Source organism: Podarcis raffonei, chromosome 13 (assembly GCF_027172205.1).
Source record: "Podarcis raffonei isolate rPodRaf1 chromosome 13, rPodRaf1.pri, whole genome shotgun sequence".
Lineage (NCBI taxonomy): Eukaryota > Metazoa > Chordata > Lepidosauria > Squamata > Lacertidae > Podarcis > Podarcis raffonei.
In genome coordinates, this window is record NC_070614.1 from 13,669,785 (window position 1) to 13,692,494 (window position 22,710).

General features: G+C 45.2%; 3 protein-coding genes across 3 annotated transcripts in view; all 3 read right to left on the reverse strand.

The window, feature by feature from the left end:
- Positions 1-7,402, reverse strand: part of LOC128400598 (leucine-rich repeat-containing protein 37A-like) — a 38,026-nt gene extending 30,624 nt beyond the window's left edge. The window contains exons 1-3 of the mRNA XM_053362897.1: positions 6,331-7,402; positions 3,495-3,566; positions 1,332-1,403 (exon numbers count right to left, since the gene is read on the reverse strand). Coding sequence (XP_053218872.1) covers positions 1,332-1,403; positions 3,495-3,566; positions 6,331-6,542 — 356 coding nt within the window. The 5' untranslated portion in view covers positions 6,543-7,402. The remainder of the gene's footprint in view (positions 1-1,331; positions 1,404-3,494; positions 3,567-6,330) is intronic.
- Positions 1-22,710, reverse strand: part of SCN4A (sodium voltage-gated channel alpha subunit 4) — a 158,506-nt gene that overhangs the window by 4,024 nt on the left and 131,772 nt on the right. The window lies entirely within an intron of this gene.
- Positions 7,451-21,269, reverse strand: RDM1 (RAD52 motif containing 1). Its single transcript, XM_053362905.1, has 7 exons — positions 21,171-21,269; positions 19,463-19,642; positions 16,751-16,873; positions 13,180-13,351; positions 11,257-11,346; positions 9,884-9,972; positions 7,451-8,305 (listed from the first exon to the last, which is right to left on the reverse strand). Exons 1-7 carry the CDS (start codon positions 21,252-21,254, stop codon positions 8,249-8,251), a joined length of 795 nt encoding a protein of 264 aa, XP_053218880.1. The 5' UTR covers positions 21,255-21,269; the 3' UTR covers positions 7,451-8,248.

Sequence of the window (22,710 nt, forward strand, 5' to 3'; positions counted from 1 at the left end):
AATTCCATTGCAAGCCTGCTGTTTGGCTGCCATTTGTGAATAAGCCTAGGTGAATCTCAGACTCATACCCTCCCCTCTGCTCCTTCAGCAAAGCCTTTAAGAATTTGGAATCTTTTGTTTCTGTTTTTGCTTAACTGCAGCTTGCCATTTTGCCTAGACCTAGATAAAGGTAAAGGGACCCCTGACCATTAGGTCCAGTCGTGACCGACTCTGGGGTTGCGGTGCTCATCTCGCTTTACTGGCCGATGGAGCCGGTGTACAGCTTCCGGGTCATGTGGCCAGCATGACTAAGCTGCTTCTGGCAAACCAGAACAGTGCATGGAAACGCCGTTTACCTTCCCGCCAGAGCGGTACCTATTTATCTACTTGCACTTTGACGTGCTTTCAAACTGCTAGGTTGGCAAGAGCAGGGACCGAGCAACGGGAGCTCGCAGGGATTCGAACCGCCAACCTTCTGATCGGCAAGTCCTAGGCTCTGTGGTTTAACCCACAGCGCCACCCACATCCCTCTAGACCTATATAAATTGTGGTTAATGTTAGTTATGGCTTGTTTGAAATACATCAGTGGGTCTGTGTGCATGGATGTTAACCAGAAAGTTAGTGTTTTGGGCCCACCCATGGCTGGCTTTGGGCAGGATTTCTGCACTTGCAGGAGTTAGACTAGAAATTAGGGTTGCCATACGTCAGGAATTTCCTGGACATAGCCTGAATATGTCATTTGGAAACAATGTGCAGGAGGAAAATCTGGACAACCCATGTCAGAAGTATAGATTTTGGCAAATTTGCTTAAAAATAGCTGAAAAACTTACTTGAGATTTTGCAACAACTTTGGGCAAAAAAAGAAAAGAAAAAACAGCTCAACAAATTTTGTGTCTGGATTTTCACTTTTTGAAATATGGCAACCCAACACTAGATGATTCTTGAGGTCCCTTCCAAATCTATGGTTTTCCTGTCCAGAGACACGTGGGAAAGATCTCTTTGTCATTTGTATATTCAATTTTTGAAATTCTTATATTTTGATGTTGTGTGTTTGATTAGCTTTTTGGAAATTCACACGTTGGCATAAAAAATACATGAATTCAAAAACTTCTGCCGTGCGGTATGACTTAGCTTCTGAATAAGAGGTATGGAATAAATCTTGTATGGAATTCCTACTTTGATGAAAACAGCAAGGTTAACAATCACAGCCCTACCAAGTCAAAATGTTACCTGCCACCACTGATGAAGCTTTGAATGTCATGGAGATGGAACATGATATTACTTCCATAAGAAAGGTGGCATGCTGAAACTATAAAGCCAATAAATTACTGCAACCAGACGCAGAAACTTACAGGTGAGTAAGGGAAAGCAAGCCATCCAGAGAGGTATTCTGAAGTCTGCTCAGGCTGTTGCTCTTGAGGACCCTGGAGAGGTGGAGACAAGGTCACAGCCATGTCGTCTGCCTTAACAGAACGGGCATAACTAAAGCACAGTCCTTCTGCACTTGCAGAACTCAGGCCCAGCTGCAGCCATGAGCAACTTGCCATGCACAGCAACTGGCTCCAGGTGGAGACTCGCATCCACCTCCTGCACATCAAAAAAATGGCCCGAATCACTTTCATAATGGAGATGCAAATCTGCTTTCCTGGAAGCTGCTTACAGAGGTGGATCTCCATCGTTGGACTGGAGCTAGATTTCCTCAGTCCTACTATGACCATTTGCAAAATTCGGGAAAGCGTGAATTCAGGAGGCTGGGATGTGCTTTAGTTCACTTACTTATTGTTTCAGAAAGTACATATTAGGTAGTTTTGCCTTTAAATGACAACTGAACTGAATTTGTTCCCCATTCCTAGCCCCTTACTCACACCGCCTGGATTAAGATGCTCTGTGTTGCCCCAGCTTTCAAAAGTTGTTTCAATCTATTTGTCATGTTTGGGGATTTCTGAGTACAATACTCTGGCAAAGGAAGCAATTTTCTTAACTGGGAGCTTTCTACTACCTCGGGTTTAGACCATAGCTGTCAACTTTGCCCTTTTCTTGCGAGGAATCCTATTCGGAATAAGAGAATTTCCCTTTAAAAAAAGGAAACGTTGACAGCTATGGTTTAGAAAATGTATATTTATTAACTCACAAAACTTCCACGAACATGCAGGGACCCTGTCCCAACAACCTTAAGCTATCAAATTGATTTGCAGCATAACTGAACTTCATCTAGCTAGATCAAGCTCTTTTGCCTTTATCTAGCCCAGCTCATGCCACATTCACACCATACATTTAAAGGACCATGATCCCACAATCATGGCTTCCCCCAAAGTATTCTGGGAGCTATAGTTTGTTAAGGATGCTGAGGGTTGTTAGGAGATCCCTATTCCCCTCACAGAACTGTAATTCCCAGGGTAGTACAATGGTACCTCAGGTTACATACGCTTCAGGTTACATACGCTTCAGGTTACAGACTCCACTAACCCAGAAATAGTGCTTCAGGTTAAGAACTTTGCTTCAGGATGAGAACAGAAATCGTGCTCGGGCGGAGGCCCCATTAGCTAAAGTGGTGCTTCAGGTTAAGAACAGTTTCAGGTTAAGAACGGACCTCTGGAACGAATTAAGTACAGTGGTACCTCAGATTACATACGCTTCAGGTTACAGACTCCACTAACCCAGAAATAGTGCTTCAGGTTAAGAACTTTGCTTCAGGATGACAACAGAAATCATGCTGCAGCAGCGCGGCGGCAGCAGGAGGCCCCATTAGCTAAAGTGGTGCTTCAGGTTAAGAACAGTTTCAGGTTAAGAACGGACCTCTGGAACGAATTAAGTACAGTGGTACCTCACATTACATACGCTTCAGGTTACAGACTCCGCTAACCCAGAAATAGTGCTTCAGGTTAAGAACTTTGCTTCAGGATGAGAACAGAAATCATGCTCCGGCGGCACGGCAGCAGTGGGAGGCCCCATTAGCTAAAGTGGTGCTTCAGGCTAAGAACAGTTTCAGGTTAAGAACGGACCTCCGGAACGAATTAAGTACTTAACCCGAGGTACCACTGTATATCAATCCTTCTCCACAGGGAGAACAGCTTGGTGAGGGGAATAGGAATCTCCTAACAATTCTCATCACCAGGGCCGGCCCACCCATGAGGCGAGGTGAGGCGATTGCCTCAGGCAGCAGGATCCACGGGGGCAGCAGGCCCCAAAGTAGATCTTTATTCCCCCACTCCCGTTCCTGATGTAGATTTTCACTCACCCCTTCTTCCCTGGCTGGAAGCGGGGTACCATTTTATGGTTCGCCTCAGGTGCCAAAATGTCTTGGACTGGCCCTGATCAGCACCTCTAGCAAACGACAGCTCCCAGAATTGTTTTAACTGTTTTAAAGTGAGATCATAGTGCCTTCTTTCAATGCATAGTTTGAATGTGGCCTTAGTCGTTGGTCAGCTGCCAATAACTTAAAACCAAAAACCACCATGACTGAAACTGGCCAAAGCCAGGATAGGTACTCACTGACGACTCTAAATAATACTCACAAGTACTCAGCCCAAGGATAGGCCCTCCACACCTGCTTCCCAATGGAAGAAATCGCATTATCAGTGAAGTCTCTGGGGGAAATAATAAACATGGGGGAACGAAAATTAAACGGATACTCCTGGTGTGGGAAAATGAACTCTGCTTCTCTTGTGTGTCATGTTTATCTGGCATCCTGAAAGTCAAATTTCCAGACGTACAGTGTTCCAAGCCTCCACAGAACACTGTTTCCTGAACCTGGAAGTCTCACATTTATGGGGGCAATGACCGAGAGGAGATGAACTCCACCCCTGCTCAGGAGAATTTCTCCTCTATGTTGATGACTTCTAGGAAAGAAGGTCTTAGGAAGAGCTGGTGCAATAGATCCAGACTCTTCTGTTAAAATGTGCATAGCAGAGGTTCATTTTTCAGACCCAGGGCCACATTCCCCTGAGTAAGACCTTCCGGGGCCAGAGCTGGATCCGAGGCAAATTGAGTAGAAGAATGAATTCTCACTATAGGCTACATTCCAGCCAACACAAGCCAGAGATTTCTACACACCTCTCCAATTTCGTTCAGGCATTATGGTGGTTCATGTACACACTCCAGCCAGGCGGAAGTACTCAAGGGGGAGAAGGGGTGCAGAGCAGGCCCAGGGAGAGGTGCGGCCCAGAAGGAGCCCCAGTTTGCCCGCTGGACCTTAAGGTTCCCCAGCCCTGCTGAATATTTTCCCTAGGGTGACCTCTCTCCTCCATGAATGGCAGGGGAAGGCAAACTTCAGAGCTAGGTGCAAAGGACATTCAGCTAGACTCAAAAGCACATGGTGCCTCTCAGCAGCTGATTTAGTTGGGGATGACATGACCCATATTCAGCCCTCATAAACAGCGTCCAGGAAGAAATTGCCAACGTGTCCAGGAAAATCCAGATGTATGGCAGCCCATGTCTTGACGAATTTCATGAAGAATAGCTCAAAAGCTCAACTTTGCCAAAGAAAAACACTCAACAACTTTTGTGTCCGTATTTCCACTTTTTTGAAATAGCAGGCTAACTATGGGTGGGTGTCATTTTGCGGTTGCCATTATTAAAACAACTGAGAATAATCCCTGGCAATCTACTGCAAATAACCAAGAGACAGAGGCATGACACATTTTCCCCTGCACATCTGTACCGTTAGCAGCTGCAGGAGAGGCAGAGAGCTACACTGTCACATTTCCCCTCCAGTTCAAAAGCGGAGGAGCCCTTCCAGGAAAAAACAATACAGTAACCATTCTGAGCAAGTATTGGGTGTGCTTCTTCATGCCAATTAACACAGTGGTGCTGAACTCCCGGAATTATAGAGAGGAGGACAGGCTATAGTTTTCTAACACCTTAAGCAGGGTGGAGATACTTAGATGTTCCTGGAGCATGCGCTCATTTTGTGTAGAAAGCCAGCCCTACCAAAACCAACACGAGAAACCCAGTCTTGAACACTGCTTGTCATGGCATGTGGAGTCCAAACAGGGATGCCCTAGGGCCTAGGCCTAGACACCCGCTTAGGCAGCATGTGCGATTGAATGAACCCTGCAGGAGGAAGGTGTGGTGTGATAAACCCCATCTTTGCTGATGTACCTTCTTTTCCTTGAGCCCCCTAGGGAAGGACTCGGAGGAGGATCAGAGCCAGGGGAGTGGTGGTGGGACATTCAAGACAAGTCAGAGGATGAAAAGGGCAAGGCAAAATGGTTGGATGCTGAACAAGCAACAGGCTTGAGTGAGAGAGAGGAACCAGAGGCAGAAGGCACTGCAGACGCAGGACAGGCAGCTGAGGGGACAGAGGCTGCAGCAGCTACACAGGAGCCTGCTGGTCCCTCTGTATTCAGCTCCCCTCCTCCCTTGACTCCGAGGGCATGGAGGGCCTTGCATGTAGCAGAACAAAGAGCACAGGGAGTCCCTCTCCAGTAAGAGTTAAAGACTGCAGGGGAAACAGCTGAGGAGGCGATATAGGGGGATGTGGGAGGCACAGATTATCAGCTCTGACAACTGCTTTAATGGGGCCAGCCATGCCCATAGGTTTGTATTCCGTTTCCTTGAATAAAGAATCAACTTTACTGCTCGTCTCTGTGCTGCCCTGCAGTGAACCAACCCTGACAGCCTTCCTCCTTTGGTCGTTTGCCTTTGCTTACCTGGCTGGAGATTCCCAAAGGTCACACCTATACTACAGGTCTCGGCAGATACAAAACCAGCTCTCTACCTTGTCGTCCCTCAAGTTGCCTGGGAGTCAGAAGTCCCCTGCCCTCATCTCGCTCACCCCCGAGTCTTAAATAATAATAAAAAATTTCTATTTATACCCCGCCCTTCCCGGTTTAAAAACCGGGCTCAGGGCGGCCAACAGCAAATATAAAACATTTATTAAAATGCGACTTAAAAACAGCATAAAACACAACATAAATGCAGCATCAATGTCAATAAAATTCTAAAATTCAGGGGTCAATCAGTAAACATCAAATGATCACCAGGGCTAACTCGCCAAGTTGGTCCTACTAGGGCTAGCAAGGAGACCAGGGAAGAGTTTAAATGTGGGGTCCCAGAAAGGTTTCTTCATAGAAAAGGAAAGGGAAAACGGAATCGAGGATCAGGCTAATTCAAATTGAAGGCCAGGTGGAATAGCTCTTTCTTACAGGCCCTGCGGAAGGAGATCCTGCAGGGCCCTAGCCTCGTGGGACAGAGTATTCCACCAGGTCGGAGCCATCACTGAAAAAGCCCTGGCCCTGGTGGAGGATAGTCTGGCTTCTTTAGGGCCCAGGACCTTGAAATAAAAAAGCGTTTTGGCCTCCAAGAGTTCTGGGAGCGGGGTGATCATCTCTCGGGTTCTCAAATACTTACAAGAAGAAAAAAACGTGAGCATGGCCAAAGGGCTTGGGGAGAGGCACGCGGTGGAGTCCCGGAGGACTGCTGATCCGGCTACAGTTGAGGATCTCCAAGGTGCAACGGCATGGGGTTGGGCAAGGCTCTATGGCTAAGTCCACCCTCGTCAGGGACACCAGCAGTATCGCGAGGAAGAAGAGATGGGCATTAGAGGAGGCAACGGGGCCCATACTACACGAGGCCCCGCTCCCCTCTTGCTCATCTGACCCCAGCAAAGGATGATTTGGGAAATGGCGGCCAACACTGGTGGTGGCTCCATGCGGTTACCAAGCAACCATAGCCACATGCCTCTCCATTACGGAGGCTGCACTGGCGAGGCTCTTGGAAGAGGCCACCGCATCACCACCCCATGCCTGTGTATTCCCTGATCTTTGACCCCTTCACAGTAAGCCTCTGTGTGCCAGTTCCAAGCATTCCGCTCGGTTGTGACATCGTTTCTGCGTTACTCCCGGCATCCTAGAATTCTCATAGCCATGGCAACAATGGAGGTCCAAATTCACAGCCAACGCCTTGATGTTCTCGAGATGTTTGGGGCTTAATGCGATATCCCTAAATGTCGGTTATGACACACAGTGATCTGGATGACAGGGTGATTTGATGTTAGATGGTCTTACAACTGAGGAATCTGGCTAGATGGCCTTGCTGGTTAACCTCTCCCAGCTCTTGACAATATCCCAATCTCTTTATCCATGTATAACGCTGAAATATTTCACTGGAACTTACTGAACAGTCAAACCAGGGGAAACACAAAGTATTTACATTAAAAAAACAACAACTGTTTACACAATGTCATTTACAACTGGGCTAATATGGAAAGAAGGCTCATTTTTGGGGGGTGGGGGGTAAAGTATACATTCAAAGCAACATAATTAACACAAGACTCAAATATTATCGTAAATATTTCAAAATAAAATATTTCTAAGGAAGTCAACTACAGAATGCACATTTAACGCAGCAAAGTGAACCAAAATTTGTTTTATCTTAAACATTACTAAAGGAAGTCGAATATAAAATGCATATTTAACAGTATAATTAGCAAGAGAATTAAAAAAATAATAATAATCAGAGAACATATCTTCTGATATCGCTGCCAATCCTGCCAATGGTGGTTCATTGTAGGCGGTGGCAGGATTGGCCCCAATGAGCTGGGCCTGCACTAAGAGACAGCCAAGATGGATGGATGGATATAGGAGCAAATTAAACTCCATTACATTGAGTCCAACCATTGGCCCATGTAACACTTGTAGTTCTTACTCTGACTGGCAACAGTTATCAGGCAATTCCTAATCCCAGGCTCGTATTTGCTATACAGTGGTACCTCGGGTTAAGTACTTAATTCGTTCCAGAGGTCTGTACTTAACCTGAACCTGTTCTTAACCTGAAGCACCACTTTAGCTAATGGGGCCTCCTGCTGCCGCCGCACCGCCGGAGCACGATTTCTGTTCTCATCCTGAAACAAAGTTCTTAACCTGAAGCACTATTTCTGGGTTAGCGGAGTCTGTAACCTGAAGCGTATGTAACCCAAGGTACCACTGTACTGAGGACAAATACTCACCTTTGAATGAAAGAAACATAACAGATCATTTTTTTCAGGAACCAATTTATTAGAAAAAAAAGAGACTAAATTGGTGAGGAGGGAATCACCCCACTTCGCTAAAAATAAATAGGCAATTATAGGCAATCGTTTGATAGGCAGGTGTCAATTTATGGAAATCATCATCTGCAACCACTGCAAACAACAAAATGGGACTTCCAATAATGTCACGAGCTTCAGATGCAGCAGTTGCCCTTTCAAAGCAGAGAGAAGGTGTAAAATATCCTCCTTTAAAGGCATTACTCTGTGGGCACCAGGTGCTATTTTCAATACATGCTAAAATCAAGAGATCTCCTCTTCCTCTACAGGACTTAACTGTGAGAGTGATAATTCAGTCACCTGGGAAAAGAAGGAAGCGTTTGTTATTCTGCGCAATCTGGATCACTTACATTTCACAGTGGACCAGTGGTACCAAATAGTATGGGAAACAGCTTTACTAGAAAAAATAACCAATAAACTGAAACTGACACGGGGACAAATAGAAGAAGACTTCACCCTGGTATGGATCCCCTTTATCGCATACATAGCCCAACAAGACGACGACAAAAATCCACCAACAGCATACAAATCAATATGGCTAACCTGATCCAAAACACCCACCCACCCCACTCACACACGAAAACAAAGACCACCACAGCCAACCACAAATGAACAACCACACCCTAGGACAACCCCAACCTCTCTCACCACCAAAGGAACACAAGTGAACAGCAGAGAACCTGCACAAGCAACGCTGACACAAAACCCAACATATATTAAGTAAAATGGAAACATCACCACCCAACCCCACTCATCTCCCCTCCCCTCCACCTCTTTCCCCCTATTCTTCCTAATGTCTCAACAAATGAAACCGATTTCTAAAAAAAAAAAAAAGTTACATGGAGAAAAAAATACGAGAGAGAGACATTGCACATACCTTTGTAAATCATGAAAATCTTTAATAAAAATACATTAAAACTTACATTTCACAGACTGGGCTGTGTACACAGCATACATTGAAAGCACATTACTTCCCCTCAAGAACTGTACGCCCCTCATACAGCTACAATTGCTAGGACCCTTAATGAATTACTCTTCCCATTTAAAAAAAATAAAATTGGGAGGAACTCGTGTATTTTAAATGTATGCTGGGTACGCAGCCTGAAGCTGCTGAAACTGTATGTTCAATATCTGTGCCTGGTGCTGTACACCCATGATCCTTCCCTCCCCACAGTGGGTGATGGGGGGGGGCAGGCTTGCATGTGGGCCTGAGCAATCAGGAATTGGTTTTTGAAATATGCCAGTCACCTTTCCCTTGCTCTCATTCTGCTTTCACCCTGCCCCACACGCAACTAAAAAGGAGCTCGATCTGCCAGGATCTGCCAAGGCTGCAGAATCCCTAAAAAAATAAACAGAAATTGCTTTGATGGATTAGACGAGAAGAGCTCTCCCCAGCTGAAAACCACTGCGAATCTGAGCATGATGGGGGATACACACACGCTAATAGCGACTGCTTTAGCATCTTTGCAAAACGAAAGCCAAAAGTTAACTCATTGTTGTTGATGAAGATCTATTAGATGCCATGGGGCTTGAAAACAGAGCCCTTTGGTTCAGACACTGGGTCTCTGTGCAACCCAGGATGCCAACCAGATGAGTGAACACTCCAGCTGAGAGTTTTCTGCAACAGCCAGCAATCCTCTTGCCGCAGAAGCCAGGCGACGGGAAGTCCATCACCAGCTAGAGGCCACCTACTCTTCTGCAAAGCCACCCATCTGGCTTCCTAAGCAGTTCATCCTCAGCGAATTTCCTCAACTTTCTAACAACATAGAAGCCGTATTTTCTCTGATCTCTCTCTCCTATGAAGCTAAGGTGCCCCAAAACTGAGTTTAACAGATCAAAGCAATCCGACGTTGTACATTAGATAGTGTTCCAGATTACCTGGACAAGACCTTTGAGTTCCTCTTCTGTTAAAAGGTCAATGTGGTCTTCCTGGGGACAGCTGTACTCGACAGCTACCTTCCCATTCTCTGAAAACAGTCAAGCAAATGTGGTCAAGCTTGAACAAGCTAAAAGAAGGAAAAAGCTTTCTGTATTATTTTCTGACGTAAGGTAAAGGTAAAGGGACCCCTGACCATTAGGTCCAATTGCGGCCGCCTCTGGGGTTGCGGCGCTCATCTCGCTTTATTGGCCGAGGGAGTCGGCGTACAGCTTCTGGGTTATGTGGCCAGCATGACTAAGCCGCTTCTGGCGAACCAGAGCAGCGCATGGAAACGCTGTTTACCTTCCCACTGGAACGGTACCTATTTATCTAATTGCAATTTGACGTGCTAGGTTGGCAGGAACAGGGACCGAGCAACGGGAGCTCACCCCATCGCGGGGATTCGAACCGCCGACCTTCTGATCGGCAAGTCCTAGGCTCTGTGGTTTAACCCACAGTGCCACCCGCGTCCCATTTTTCTGACGTACTTGACATTTATTTAGGGTTTTATTGATACAGGGCCAGATTCAACTAGACCAGGCTTCCTCAATCTCGGCCCTCCAGATGTTTTTGGCCTACAACTCCCATGATCCCTAGCTATCAGGACCAGTGGTCAGGGATGATGGGGATTGTAGTCTCAAAACATCTGGAGGGCCGAGGTTGAGGAAGCCTGAACTGGACAGACCCACTAGCAGAAGCCTGTGAGAGGACTTCCTCTAGCCCAACAGAGCTTCCCCTCCTTGTTTTCCAGCCCACTCCCTGAAATTGGCTCTGGGTGGAACCTCCAGAACCACAACACTGGAGAGAGGAGCTCATTCCATCAGGCAAACAGAAATACTTGTCTCTTTAGTGCTATGCCGAATTCCTCCTGTAGGATTAACGTGGGATTTCTGAATTAAAAGTATTGTTTGATATTTCATAGAGCGGGCTCAGAGCGGATAACAACAATAAAAGTAACACAACGTTTTAAAATCAATTCATTCTAAAATCAATTCAAAATCAAATTAATGGCAACCATTGGGCTAGAGTTCTGTGAGGATTACCAAAGGAGGGGGTCAGGCTGTGCCTTGGCCAAAGGCCTGGTGGAACAGCTCTGTCTTGCAGGCCCTGCGGAAAGATGTCAAGTCTTGCAGGGGCCTAGTCTCTTGGGACAGAGCGTTCCACCAGACTGGGTGGACAGTTGCCCCCCCCCCACAACCTCTGCTTATAAACCTCGAAGGAAGGAGCCCACAACCTACCAAGGGAGTCCATTTCCAGGGAGACAAATGTGTGCCCCAAGAAAGAGCAAACAGAAAGTATATATGAAAAAATAAACAAAATTAAAGAGCCTTGCCTAGAACTATAAGGAGAATCTTCTGAAATGCATCTGAGAGGGCTCGATGCACGGCAAGCTTCTGGATGTTGTTCGCGGCCATGAGAAACTCTGAAAAACAGAAGCCAGCAGAAGACCAGATTGTTTCAAGATACATCTGCTGGCCAGCCAGCTGCTGTTAGCCTCTGAACTAATCAATGCTTTAAGCCGTAGCAGTTTGAATGTCCTTATAATATTGGACCTGAAACACTAATACACTTTGTTATTATTCCAGATGTCTGTGATACCAAAGAAAATAATTAAATCCGTAATATTACAAAGGAGTATCTTTAATCATAATAAAATGCACAATGAAACTCCAGATGGTCATTATAGTTATAATATAAATACAGTGGTACCTCGGGTTAAGAACTTAATTCGTTCTGGAGGTCTGTTCTTAACCTGAAACTGTTCTTAACCTGAAGCACCACTTTAGCTAATGGGGCCTGCCGCTGCTGCCGCACGATTTCTGTTCTCATCCTGAAGCAAAGTTCTTAACCCAAGGTAATATTTCTGGGTTAGCGGAGTCTGTAACCTGAAGCGTATGTAACCTGAAGCGTATGTAACCCGAGGTACCACTGTATAAGGATATTTTTAATACCTTCCTACTAAAAAAAAGGGGGGGAACTATGACTACACATTTCCAGATTTGACTAGATATTTGTCATAATAAGGCATGTCCATGATTGCATGCACACGAAAGCTCATACCAAGAACTAACTTAGTTGGTCTTTAAGGTGCTACTGGAAGGAAAAAAAATTTTTGTTTTGACTATGGTAGACCAACACGGCTACCTATCTGTAACTTCCATAATTTGACTTCCCAAAATATTAATACAGTAGTACCTCGGGTTACATACGCTTCAGGTTAAATACGCTTCAGGTTACAGACTCCGCGAACCCAGAAATAGTACCTCAGGTCAAGAACTTTGCTTCAGGATGAGAATAGAAATCACGTGGTGGCGTGTCAGCAGCGGGAGGCCTCATTAGCTAAAGTGGTACTTCAGGTTAAGAACAGTTTCAGATTAAGAACAAACTTTCGGAACGAATTAAGTATGTAACCTGAGGTACCACTGTACATTGTAAATTCTTAGGTCTCCGTTGGTTCTAAACAACGTCTTAGTATAAGCTATGAATTTCTGCCATCATGCCCAAAAGGTATCTTGTCTGTCTTCTCTCTCAAGATCTTAAAAAAGAAGTCATTTTTGCCACAACTGCAAAATCCCATACCTTTTCATTGATTTTTTTGTTTGCCGTGTGATCTCTTACGTACTTTAGAAACCAAAAATCTGAACAACACAAAACAGTCCAGTGAAATCTTGTCTCCACTGCTGTCTTTTGTGCTGCAGAGTGCAGCAAAGAGACTACGGGTCAGTCGCTGTATTTCAGCCAAACCTATTGCCCAGGATCCTGGTTCTTCAGGCTCAAGCAATAACCCTCTTCCTGATCAATGTTCTTAAAGGTAAAGGTAAAGGGTCCCCTGACCATTAGGTCCAGTCGTGACCGACTCTGGGGTTGCAGCGCTCATTTCGCTTTATAGGCCGAGGGAGGCGGCGTACAGCTTCCGGGTCATGTGGCCAGCATGACTAAGCCGCTTCTGGCAAACCAGAGCAGCGCACGGAAACACTGTTTACCTTCCCGCTGGAGCGGTACCTATTTATCTACTTGCACTTTGACGTGCTTTCAAACTGCTAGGTGGGCAGGAGCAGGGACCGAGCAACGGGAGCTCACCCCGTCGTGGGGATTCGAACAGCCGACCTTCTGATCGGCAAGTCCTAGGCCGTGTGGTTTAACCCACAGTGCCACCCACGTCCCTTATCAATGTTCTTACTGACCACATAATTAATAACAACAACACTTTTATACTTCCCGTTTTATTCTGTCTTCCCACCCTGCCCCATATTACCTTGGCTGGGATCTACATTAAGCTCAGCCAGACCAATCCCTCTGGTGCGGATCCCATACTGGGGGAAGGTTAATTCTTGGATACACAGATATTTGGCATTCCTGCTCCTGGGCGATGTCCTCACTTCTTCCACGTCATTCTCCTCGTCTTCAAAACCAGATATGTTCTGGAGCTGCTCCCAACAGAAACTGTGTTAGCAAAGGTCCAGCTGCTTTTAGCTACCCCAGAAGTTGCTCCCCTGTCCCTTCATAATTCCAGGGAATCTTTCTGCATGCCAGGACTCAAAAAATGCAGTTGCCAAGTCCCGACCAGAAACCAGTAATATTTTTATGGCAACCACCTTTGTGGGTGAGCACAAAACAAGTGATTCCTCCTCCAAGTCCTCTGGCATGATCAGAGTTCCCGTTTATCTTCTTCTTTTTACATAATGATTCCAAACTGTTGTCTTATGGAATCTCTCCTTCCGATATACTAAATTTAGATCTAATTACAGCAAAAAAGGTCATCAAACAAAGATTGGAGGAGGTTGATTTGCAACAAAATCTTACGACAGGTGGAGGTACATGTTCCCCGATAAATCAGGGCATTACATTTATGTCCCAGATACCTCAATATCTGTCTACCTTATCGGTTGCGTCGCATAGATTCGCTTTTGTTAGAGCCAGATTTAATGTGTTCCCCTCAAATGTGCTGAGTAATAGATTTTCTAACGGTAAAACCTCTGTTTTATGCGCATGTGACAACAAATCAATAGAATCCCTTTATCATATTTTGTTTAATTGTCCTTTATATATTGTTCCCCGATCAAGGATTCTGAGTTCAATCATCTTGGAAACTTTGCAAAACCACCTGAATTACATCTAGCCTATCTACTCCAGGACATTGACTCTTATAGAACATTACAGGTTGCCAGATTCCTGAATTCAGTTCTTTCATATAAAAGACTTCATGGAATGCTGCATGACTATTAAAAATCTAGTAAACTATCCACCATCTTTATATTCAAGGCCACAATATGGTACATCTAGAGATTGTATGTAACGTGAAGGAGATTGAAATATTTTAGTTGATATTTTAGAATGTAAAATGCTATTTTATTTATTGATTGGTTTTACCTTGTGGGCTTATAGCCGAATAAAGTATTATCTATCTATCTATCATCTATCTATCTATCTATCTATCTATCTATCTATCTATCATTTTACATAATGCTTTTATTTATTTTTCACAGTATCTCCTTCTCTTCTTGACCAAGGTTTGGGGTGGTGGTCAAAAGCAGTGAAGGTAATTGGTAGGGTGGCCCCCATCATCCTCTAGGGCCCAGAGGAAGGGGAGAGTTGTTCTCACAAGTTAACACTGAGTTTTGGAGACTTTCACAAGTCGAGAGAGATTTTCACTGCACCTGAGCATCTCTACCAGCAAACTGCAAAATGAGAGGTTAACCTCTCAGCACTCTCACCACCTGGGACATGCTAGAAGACCCAGGAGAGGGGAGCAATTAGCAACTGGTGACAACATCAAAAATGGCTGGCTACTAAGAGCAGCCGAGATTTGTGGACCCCTAAAAGCAATGCCTGAAGTGGAAGAAATTGAGGGGGTGAGATGAGATTGTGGCCCAAGTGGGACTAATTTAGCCAGCTAGCCCTGGTGATCATCTAATGTTTATTGGACGGATTTCACCCCTAAACTGATTTTTCATTCTTGATTTTATTGTTATTTATGCTTTATACCATATTTTATGCTGTTTTTTGTAGCATCAATTAAGTGTTTTAAATTTGTTGTTAGCCACCCTAAGCCTGGTTTCCTGAACCAGGAAGGGCGGGGTATATATAATTATTATTATTATTATTATTATTATTATTATTATTATTATTACATCTCCCTGAAAAGAAGAGAGGGAGGACTGGTCTGCTTGAAAAGTGGGATGGAAGGATCATTCTCAACTTTAAAATGCCAGGCATTTGCTTTTTAATTAGGATCATATAGTATGATGATACCCTAGCCTATTAAGATCTTCATCTTTTTTTAGTGGGTAAGATGTGTCCCTATTTATACTATTGCAAAATGAGCATTTTTAGTAAAAAAAATTGTTGTTGTTTTAATCTTTTGTACCTGTATGCTTTTTAAAAAAAAATTGTAAGCCATTTTGAGTGATGAATACATGTAATAATAATAATAATAATAATAATAATAATGCCAACCCACCCCATCCCACTTTGGGAATTTCCTATAAAGCTTACAATGGACAGCCATTTTTAAAAAATAAGATATACAGTGGTACCTCGGGTTAAGTGCTTAATTCGTTCCAGAGGTCCGTTCTTAACCTGAAACTGTTCTTAACCTGAAGCACCACTTAAGCTAATGGGGCCTCCTGCTGCCGTCATAGCACAATTTCTGTTCTTATCCTGAAGCAAAGTTCTTAACCTGAAGCACTCTTTCTGGGTTAGCGGAGTCTGTAACCTGAAGCGTATGTAACCTGAGGTACTACTGTAATTTGTTCGCCGCCTCTCATGATGTCAGTGACTGGGCAGAGGAGGAATGGTGGAGACCACCTCCCCAGCCTGACCTTTCCAGACAAGAAGACAGTTTGGAATTACAACAGGGAGTTGAGGGAGGTCACAGCTCAGAGGCAGATGAGGGGAAAAGCTGGGAAAGAATGGGAGAGGAGGAGGAGGAAGAGAAAGTACCGGGGCGGGGCAACAGCTGACAGACACAGTGTCTTTAGAAAGCATTCCAGACACACACACCCTCTCCCACTGAAAGTAGCATTGAAACCATTGAAAGCGAGCATTGAAAGTAGGAGAGCAAAGAGCTCAAAGGCACAGTCATCACCCGTAGCTATGACACATGAGAGAGGGAGACAGTGGAGACTCACTTGGGGCAACGCCATTATTCCAAGAGGCTGCATTTCCAAGCCTCTCTCTCTGAATATTGAATAAAAAGCAGTTGGTAAGAACTCTTCCTTGTCTTATCCGTTTCTGGCAACCTGCCATGGGGCTTGCATCACCTGCCGCCTGACACATAGGTAGCAAACCCCCATGTGACTGTTTATATAAGTGGCCGACGACCGTCAGACTCAGTCTACAGTGGTACCTCAGGTTACACACGCTTCAGGTTGCAGACTCCACTAACCCAGAAATAGTACCTCAGGTTAAGAACTTTGCTTCAGGATGAGAACAGAAATCGTGCTCCGGTGGCGTGGCAGCAGCGGGAGGCCCCACTAGCTAAAGTGGTGCTTCAGGTTAAGAACAGTTTCAGGTTAAGAACGGACCTCCAGAACGAATTAAGTACTTAACCCGAGGTACCGCTGTACTAGTTTTTCTCCCAACCCTTAGAGCAGTGGTGGCCAAAGTTGGCCCTCGGGCTGTTTTGGGACTACAATTCCCATCATCCCTGACCACTGGTCCTGTTAGCTAGGGATGATGGAAGTTGTACTCCCCAAACAGCTGGAGGGCCAAGTTTGGCCACCACTGCCTTAGAGGTAAGCCATGACACTTAGCAGACTTAGCATCTCATATGAAAGTGGGAGTGAAAACAAGAAACCCAAGTGCAAACAGCAGGCCATCCTTACCGTGATGATACGACTGGACCAGCTGTTGAAACCAAGGAAATGATTGGCTAGTTCCCGGCATCTGTAGCTGCTCAAACCCAAGCCTTTCTGTGAAAAGGGTCGCTGTCTGGTACAGAGGCAAACCTGGGCATGGAAGGGGTGGGGGAAGAAAAAGACGTCCCAGGTGATAACAACCCACAATTATCATCATCTTTTCTTCCACAGGTGAAGACAAGAAGCGATGGCATTTCAACTATTTGCATCAAGAGCCGTTTCAGAACATTCTCCCATTCGGTTTGGGTTTCTTTAACACAAAGCAAAGCCTTACAATGGTTTTACAATCTTGCCGTTTTCTTTGCATTAAGAAGCTGTTGCCACCCCACCTATCAGTATGAAGAGATTAGAGAACTGGGCCAAAACAAACAAGATGAATTTTAACAGGGAGAAATGTAAAGTATTGCACTTGGGCAAAAAAAATGAGAGGCACAAATACAAGATGGGTGACACCTGGCTTGAGAGCAGTACATGTGAAAAGGATCTAGGAGTCTTGGTTGACCACAAACTTGACATAAGCCAACAGTGTGACGTGGCAGCTAAAAAAGCCAATGCAATTCTGGGCTGCATCAATAGGAGTATAGCATCTAGATCAAGGGAAGTAATAGTGCCACTGTATTCTGCCCTGGTCAGACCTCACCTGGAGTACTGTGTCCAGTTCTGGGCACCACAGTTCAAGAAGGACACTGACAAACTGGAACGTGTCCAGAGGAGGGCAACCAAAATGGTCAAAGGCCTGGAAACAATGCCTTATGAGGAACGGCTAAGGGAGCTGGGCATGTTTAGCCTGGAGAAGAGGAGGTTAAGGGGTGATATGATAGCCATGTTCAAATATATAAAAGGATGTCACATAGAGGAGGGAGAAAGGTTGTTTTCTGCTGCTCCAGAGAAGCGGACACGGAGCAATGGATCCAAACTACAAGAAAGAAGATTCCACCTAAACATTAGGAAGAACTTCCTGACAGTAAGAGCTGTTTGACAGTGGAATTTGCTGCCAAGGAGTGTGGTGGAGTCTCCTTCTTTGGAGGTCTTTAAGCAGAGGCTTGACAACCATATGTCAGGAGTGCTCTGATGGTGTTTCCTGCTTGGCAGGGGGTTGGACTCGATGGCCCTTGTGGTCTCTTCCAACTCTATGATTCTATGATTCTAAGAGTCGCAGGAGGAGGAAGGAACTACTTCCTGGCCTTGGGATCTGTAGCAGCATGACATGGAAGGGGGAAGGTCTAATCCGGTGTTACCCTAGGAGGGCAGTAGGGAGGGAAGAGTAGGAGGAGGGGATTGGCAAGAGAACCAAGCAGTGAGTGGCACTGCGGTCTAAACCACTGAGCCTCTTGGGCTTGCCGATCAGAAGGTCGGCGGTTCAAATCCCTGCAATGGGGTGAGCTCCCATTGCTCTGTCCCAGTTCCTGCCAACCTAGCAGTTTGAAAGCACACCAGTGCAAGTAGATAAATAGGTACCACTGTGGCGGGAAGGTAAACAAAGTTTCCGTGCACTCTGATTTCCATCACGGTGTTCTGTTGCGCCAGAAGTGGTTTAGCCATGCTGGCAACATGACCCAGAAAGCTGTATGTGGACAAACGCCGGCTCCCTCAGCCTGAAAGCAAGATGAGCGCCACAACCCCATAGTCGCCTTTGACTGGACTTAACCATCCAGGGGTCCTTTGCTTTACTTTTTTTAAGAAAATGTGTATATTAGGAGAGTTCACACTAAAATACCAATGCTAATTTTCACAAAGACTGAATTTGCAAACTGATGAGAAAATGTGGAGAACTGTACTTAAGAATGGGGGGGGGGGATGAGAAACCACAAGAACCCAAAATGGACAGTATCTGCTATAATGTCTGAAATGGGGGGTGCTGAGCTGTGTTGAGCGCTATTTATTTACAGTCAAACTATACATGATGTGAAGGCTCTGTGATTGAAACATGCAACATGTTTTGGTTTTTTTGGTAAAATAAAAAGCAGCTGTGGGAGTCCCCACTTGAATTGGGATGGGGGCACAGGGCCAAAGTGTTATGTGGCAGTTGAGACTGGAGGAAATTCAAGGACTAGTTGAATAAATATTGTAAAATAAAAAATTAGAAATTACTTGAAAGAAACAAATAGGCCTAGGATTAAATTAAGTTATAATTAAGCAAATGGGATTTAGAAAGTTAAGAAAAGTAAGATGGACTATAATTGGAAACTGTTTTAGTTTAATAATGATATTGGAAAGCTGTTACTTTTAATTACAAGGAAACTCAGAAGGGAGGGATTTGAGGAAGTCAACCAAGATGTTTAAAAGGTTGGATTTGTGAAGAATTAAGTTTGTTGTTATTGTTTATCTGTCTATTGTCCCCCCTTTTTTGCTTTTTTCTTTTTCTTTTTCTGTTTCTGTGTATCGTTTTGTTTTGTGGTTTGTGTTATCACTGTGGAAAATCTAATAAAAATTTTATTAAAAAAACAACAACAAAGTGTTATGTGGCAGTTGGAGAAGCTTTGTGGCTGCTTTTGGTAACATAAGAAATTGGTAAAATTTCAGAAATTCCAGTCATGGCACCTTCTACATGCTGCTTCTAATCTCAGGGGAAAACTACCTCGTTGCATTAGAATTTACTCATAAGCGCACACAGACTATTCTGTAGGGAATACGCCTGTAACATAGACACAGTCTTAAGATTCTACGTTGGTAAGATACCTTCAAAGGGGATTTCTGAAACAGGGGCCGCTGGTTGCAAGCACATTGTGCCTTGCTGGCATCTCTCGCAGAGTAGAACTTCACAAGGGCATAATAGCCAGGCCCAGCGACTGGAGCATTTTGGTGAACCCTCACGGAATAGAGCGGCCCAAATGCAGAGAAGGTTAAATATAGGGCATGCTGGAAGGGAAGGGGAAAAAATTCCATTGGAAAAAGCAAAGCTGGAAAATCTACAAGCATAGCCAACTGCACAAGGCCTCTGCAGCATAAGATTCTGGGTGCTATGGCAGCGTAAAAGGTAGATCCATGGGGCACAACCTGCCAGAACATCTCCTGACAAAGCCCCATTGAAAATAATAGGGGCTGTGCACATATAACATGCTACAATCCTTTTCTCGGTTCAGTCCTCAGGTGATAGCATTCAACCTCTTGATATTTTGTCCAATTCAAGATGCTGCTTTTGACCTTTATAGTCATAGCTGTCAACTTTTCCCTTTTTTAAAGGGAAATTCTCTTATTCCAAATATGATTCCTCGCAAGAAAAGGGAAAAGTTGACAACTATGTTCATAGTATTTCACAGCTTGGGATGGGGCACCCTAAAGACCACTTTCTCCCCTATCAACTTGCCCAGGCACTAAGTTTTTCCACAGCAGCTCCTCTCAGAGCACCAACAGCTGAGATTGCAATTTTATCGTGAAGCTGCTTCCTTAAGGCACCCCCCTTTTTATCAAGTATCAGGCTAATCCATTTTCTATTCCTTGGGGCATTTTAAATGCTATGTACAGAGAAACAGCATTGAGAGGGTGACCTATTTAGTTTTCGCTTTATTAGTTTAATTCCTTATTTCAGTTGTGTGTTGTGCTAATGGTTCATTACTTTTAACTAGTTTATTGCGCATTTTATCGTTGTTTTGATTTCTAAACTGCATCGTATACCGCTCTGGATAAATATCTATAAAAGCCTGGAATAAGCAAAGGTGTTTCTGATCCGTTTTACAAAGCCAGGAACTGGTCGTTACTCCAAAGCGCGAAGACCGATTCAAAAGCTGCTTCCAATCACGGACAAGGAATCAGCAGGCCTCCTGATCTTATTGGACTACAACTTCCGCCAGCCGCAGCCAGCACAGCCGGTAGTCAGGGATGATGGGAGTTGTAGTCCAACAACAGTGCGCAACGGCGAAAGGTCCCCGCGGGCTCCCCAGCCCCGCTCGAAGAGTTCTGGGCCAGGCTGAGGCTAGCCAGTCCCGCGTCTGCTGCCCATCCCGACGTTCGCCCGTACATGGATCCAGTGAAAGCGGGACAGGAGCGACAGCAACTCCCGCAAGCCCATTCTAATGCAGTTCCTCCAAACGATTCAAAGAAATTTGCGTGCCAGGTCCCCGGCAGCATAAACGCTATTTTTTCATTTCATTTTTTTTTAAAAAGCAGAGCCAAAGCGAGGGCAGTTTTTAGCCCCGGGCAATCGGACATGATGCGTCCCGACACGCATTCGCGAGCAGCCCCGAACGTCTGAAGAGGTCTGCAAAGAAACCCTCTCTCGCCCCTGCTTGCATGCATGCATGTCGGGCGCCGAAGGTTCCCCACCCGAATACCTGAATAACCCACCCAAACACAGGGCAAATCCAAGGAAATATAAAACTATTGCTGCCTTGCAGGGGGTTGGACTAGATGACCCTCAGGGGTCCCCTCTACAATTCTGCGATCTTGCCTCTGACGCGTCTGTCTCCAATCCCAAAACGAGCAGGGTCCGTCCATTTCCATCCGGGACGCGGAACTCCACTATTTCTGCCATGGGTCAGCTGCAGAACATGAAGCGGATTTGCAGCCAAAAAAACAAAAGCCCCACTCCCTCCTGGGGGCGGCCCTCTAGTCCACGTGTTTGCAGACGGAGGGCTCCGGTGACTTCCCGGGACTCCCTCCGCCCTCGCCCCCTGCCTCGATGTTCAACACCAAACCTCAACTCTGGAGCACAAAAAAGCCTCCAGTAAATTAAGGCTGTGATAGCAGCCACCAAATTAAAATCGGAAGAAATGTCAATCCGAAGGAAACCCAGCTGATGTTTGTTCCGATTTAGCACTAAAGATCAGGTTTTCCCCAGGGGAAAGTTGCAGGGCAAATGGAAGTTTGGATGAGCCTAGAATCATAACCAATCAGGGCTAGATTGGCATCCATCTGTCTCGGGAGACAACAGAGGAGTAGTCCTTTGCTCAAACTGTTGGAGGTTTGCAGGAGAGACCAGTGCAGGAGAGACATGTTTTGTTGCATCTGGTCAGGGATAAAGGGGAAAGGAAAGGGCTTCCAAATCAGAAGAACTTTATCTAGAAATGAAGCACAGGAATTTCCTCTATTTATTTATTTATTTATTTTAATGGAGTAAGCCCCATAGGCACAAACACTGTATGGGTGATTTGCAATTTATGTGCATTAAACTTGTACACATTCAGCTTTATTTGTCTGGCAAAAAAATAAAAATGGGTTGGACGTCCTGGAAATAAACCTTTGGCAGTCTCACTTGCCACTGAACTCAGTATGCTTTGACTATACATAATTTTGGTTTTAGGCACTTTCTCTAGAGCGTCTAGAACTTTCTCTAGACGCGGGTGGCGCTGTGGGTAAAACCTCAGCGCCTAGGGCTTGCCGATCGCATGGTCGGCGGTTCGAATCCCCGCGGCGGGGTGAGCTCCCGTCTTTCGGTCCCAGCTCCTGCCCACCTAGAGGTTCGAAAGCACCCTTAAGTGCAAGTAGATAAATAGGTACCGCTTTATAGCGGGAAGGTAAACGGCGTTTCCGTGTGCTGCGCTGGTGCTGGCTCGCCAGAGCAGCTTCGTCACGCTGGCCATGTGACTCTGGACAGCGCTGGCCCCCGGCCTCTTAAGTGAGATGGGCGCACAACCCTAGAGTCGGACACGACTGGCCGTACGGGCAGGGGTACCTTTACCTTTTACCTAGAACGTCAACCCAGCATAAGTTGAGAGTCACCCTTGCTTCAAACCTTCATGCAACTTTCACGAAAGGAATTTTAAATGACAAAACTAAATTTTTCTTATACGCAACGTCTGCAGCAAGAATCCTGGTGGCTAAGTATTGGAAAGGGAATCAGTTACCCACTAGGGGAGAGTAGTTATGTAAGCTTTCAGAATACTTAGAAATAGCCAAATTGACAGACATAATAAGACAAAAACCAAAAAGTGAAGTAAAAAAAGAATGGGAGTGCCTAAATGAATACCTTGAAAGTCAAGGTTCGAGGA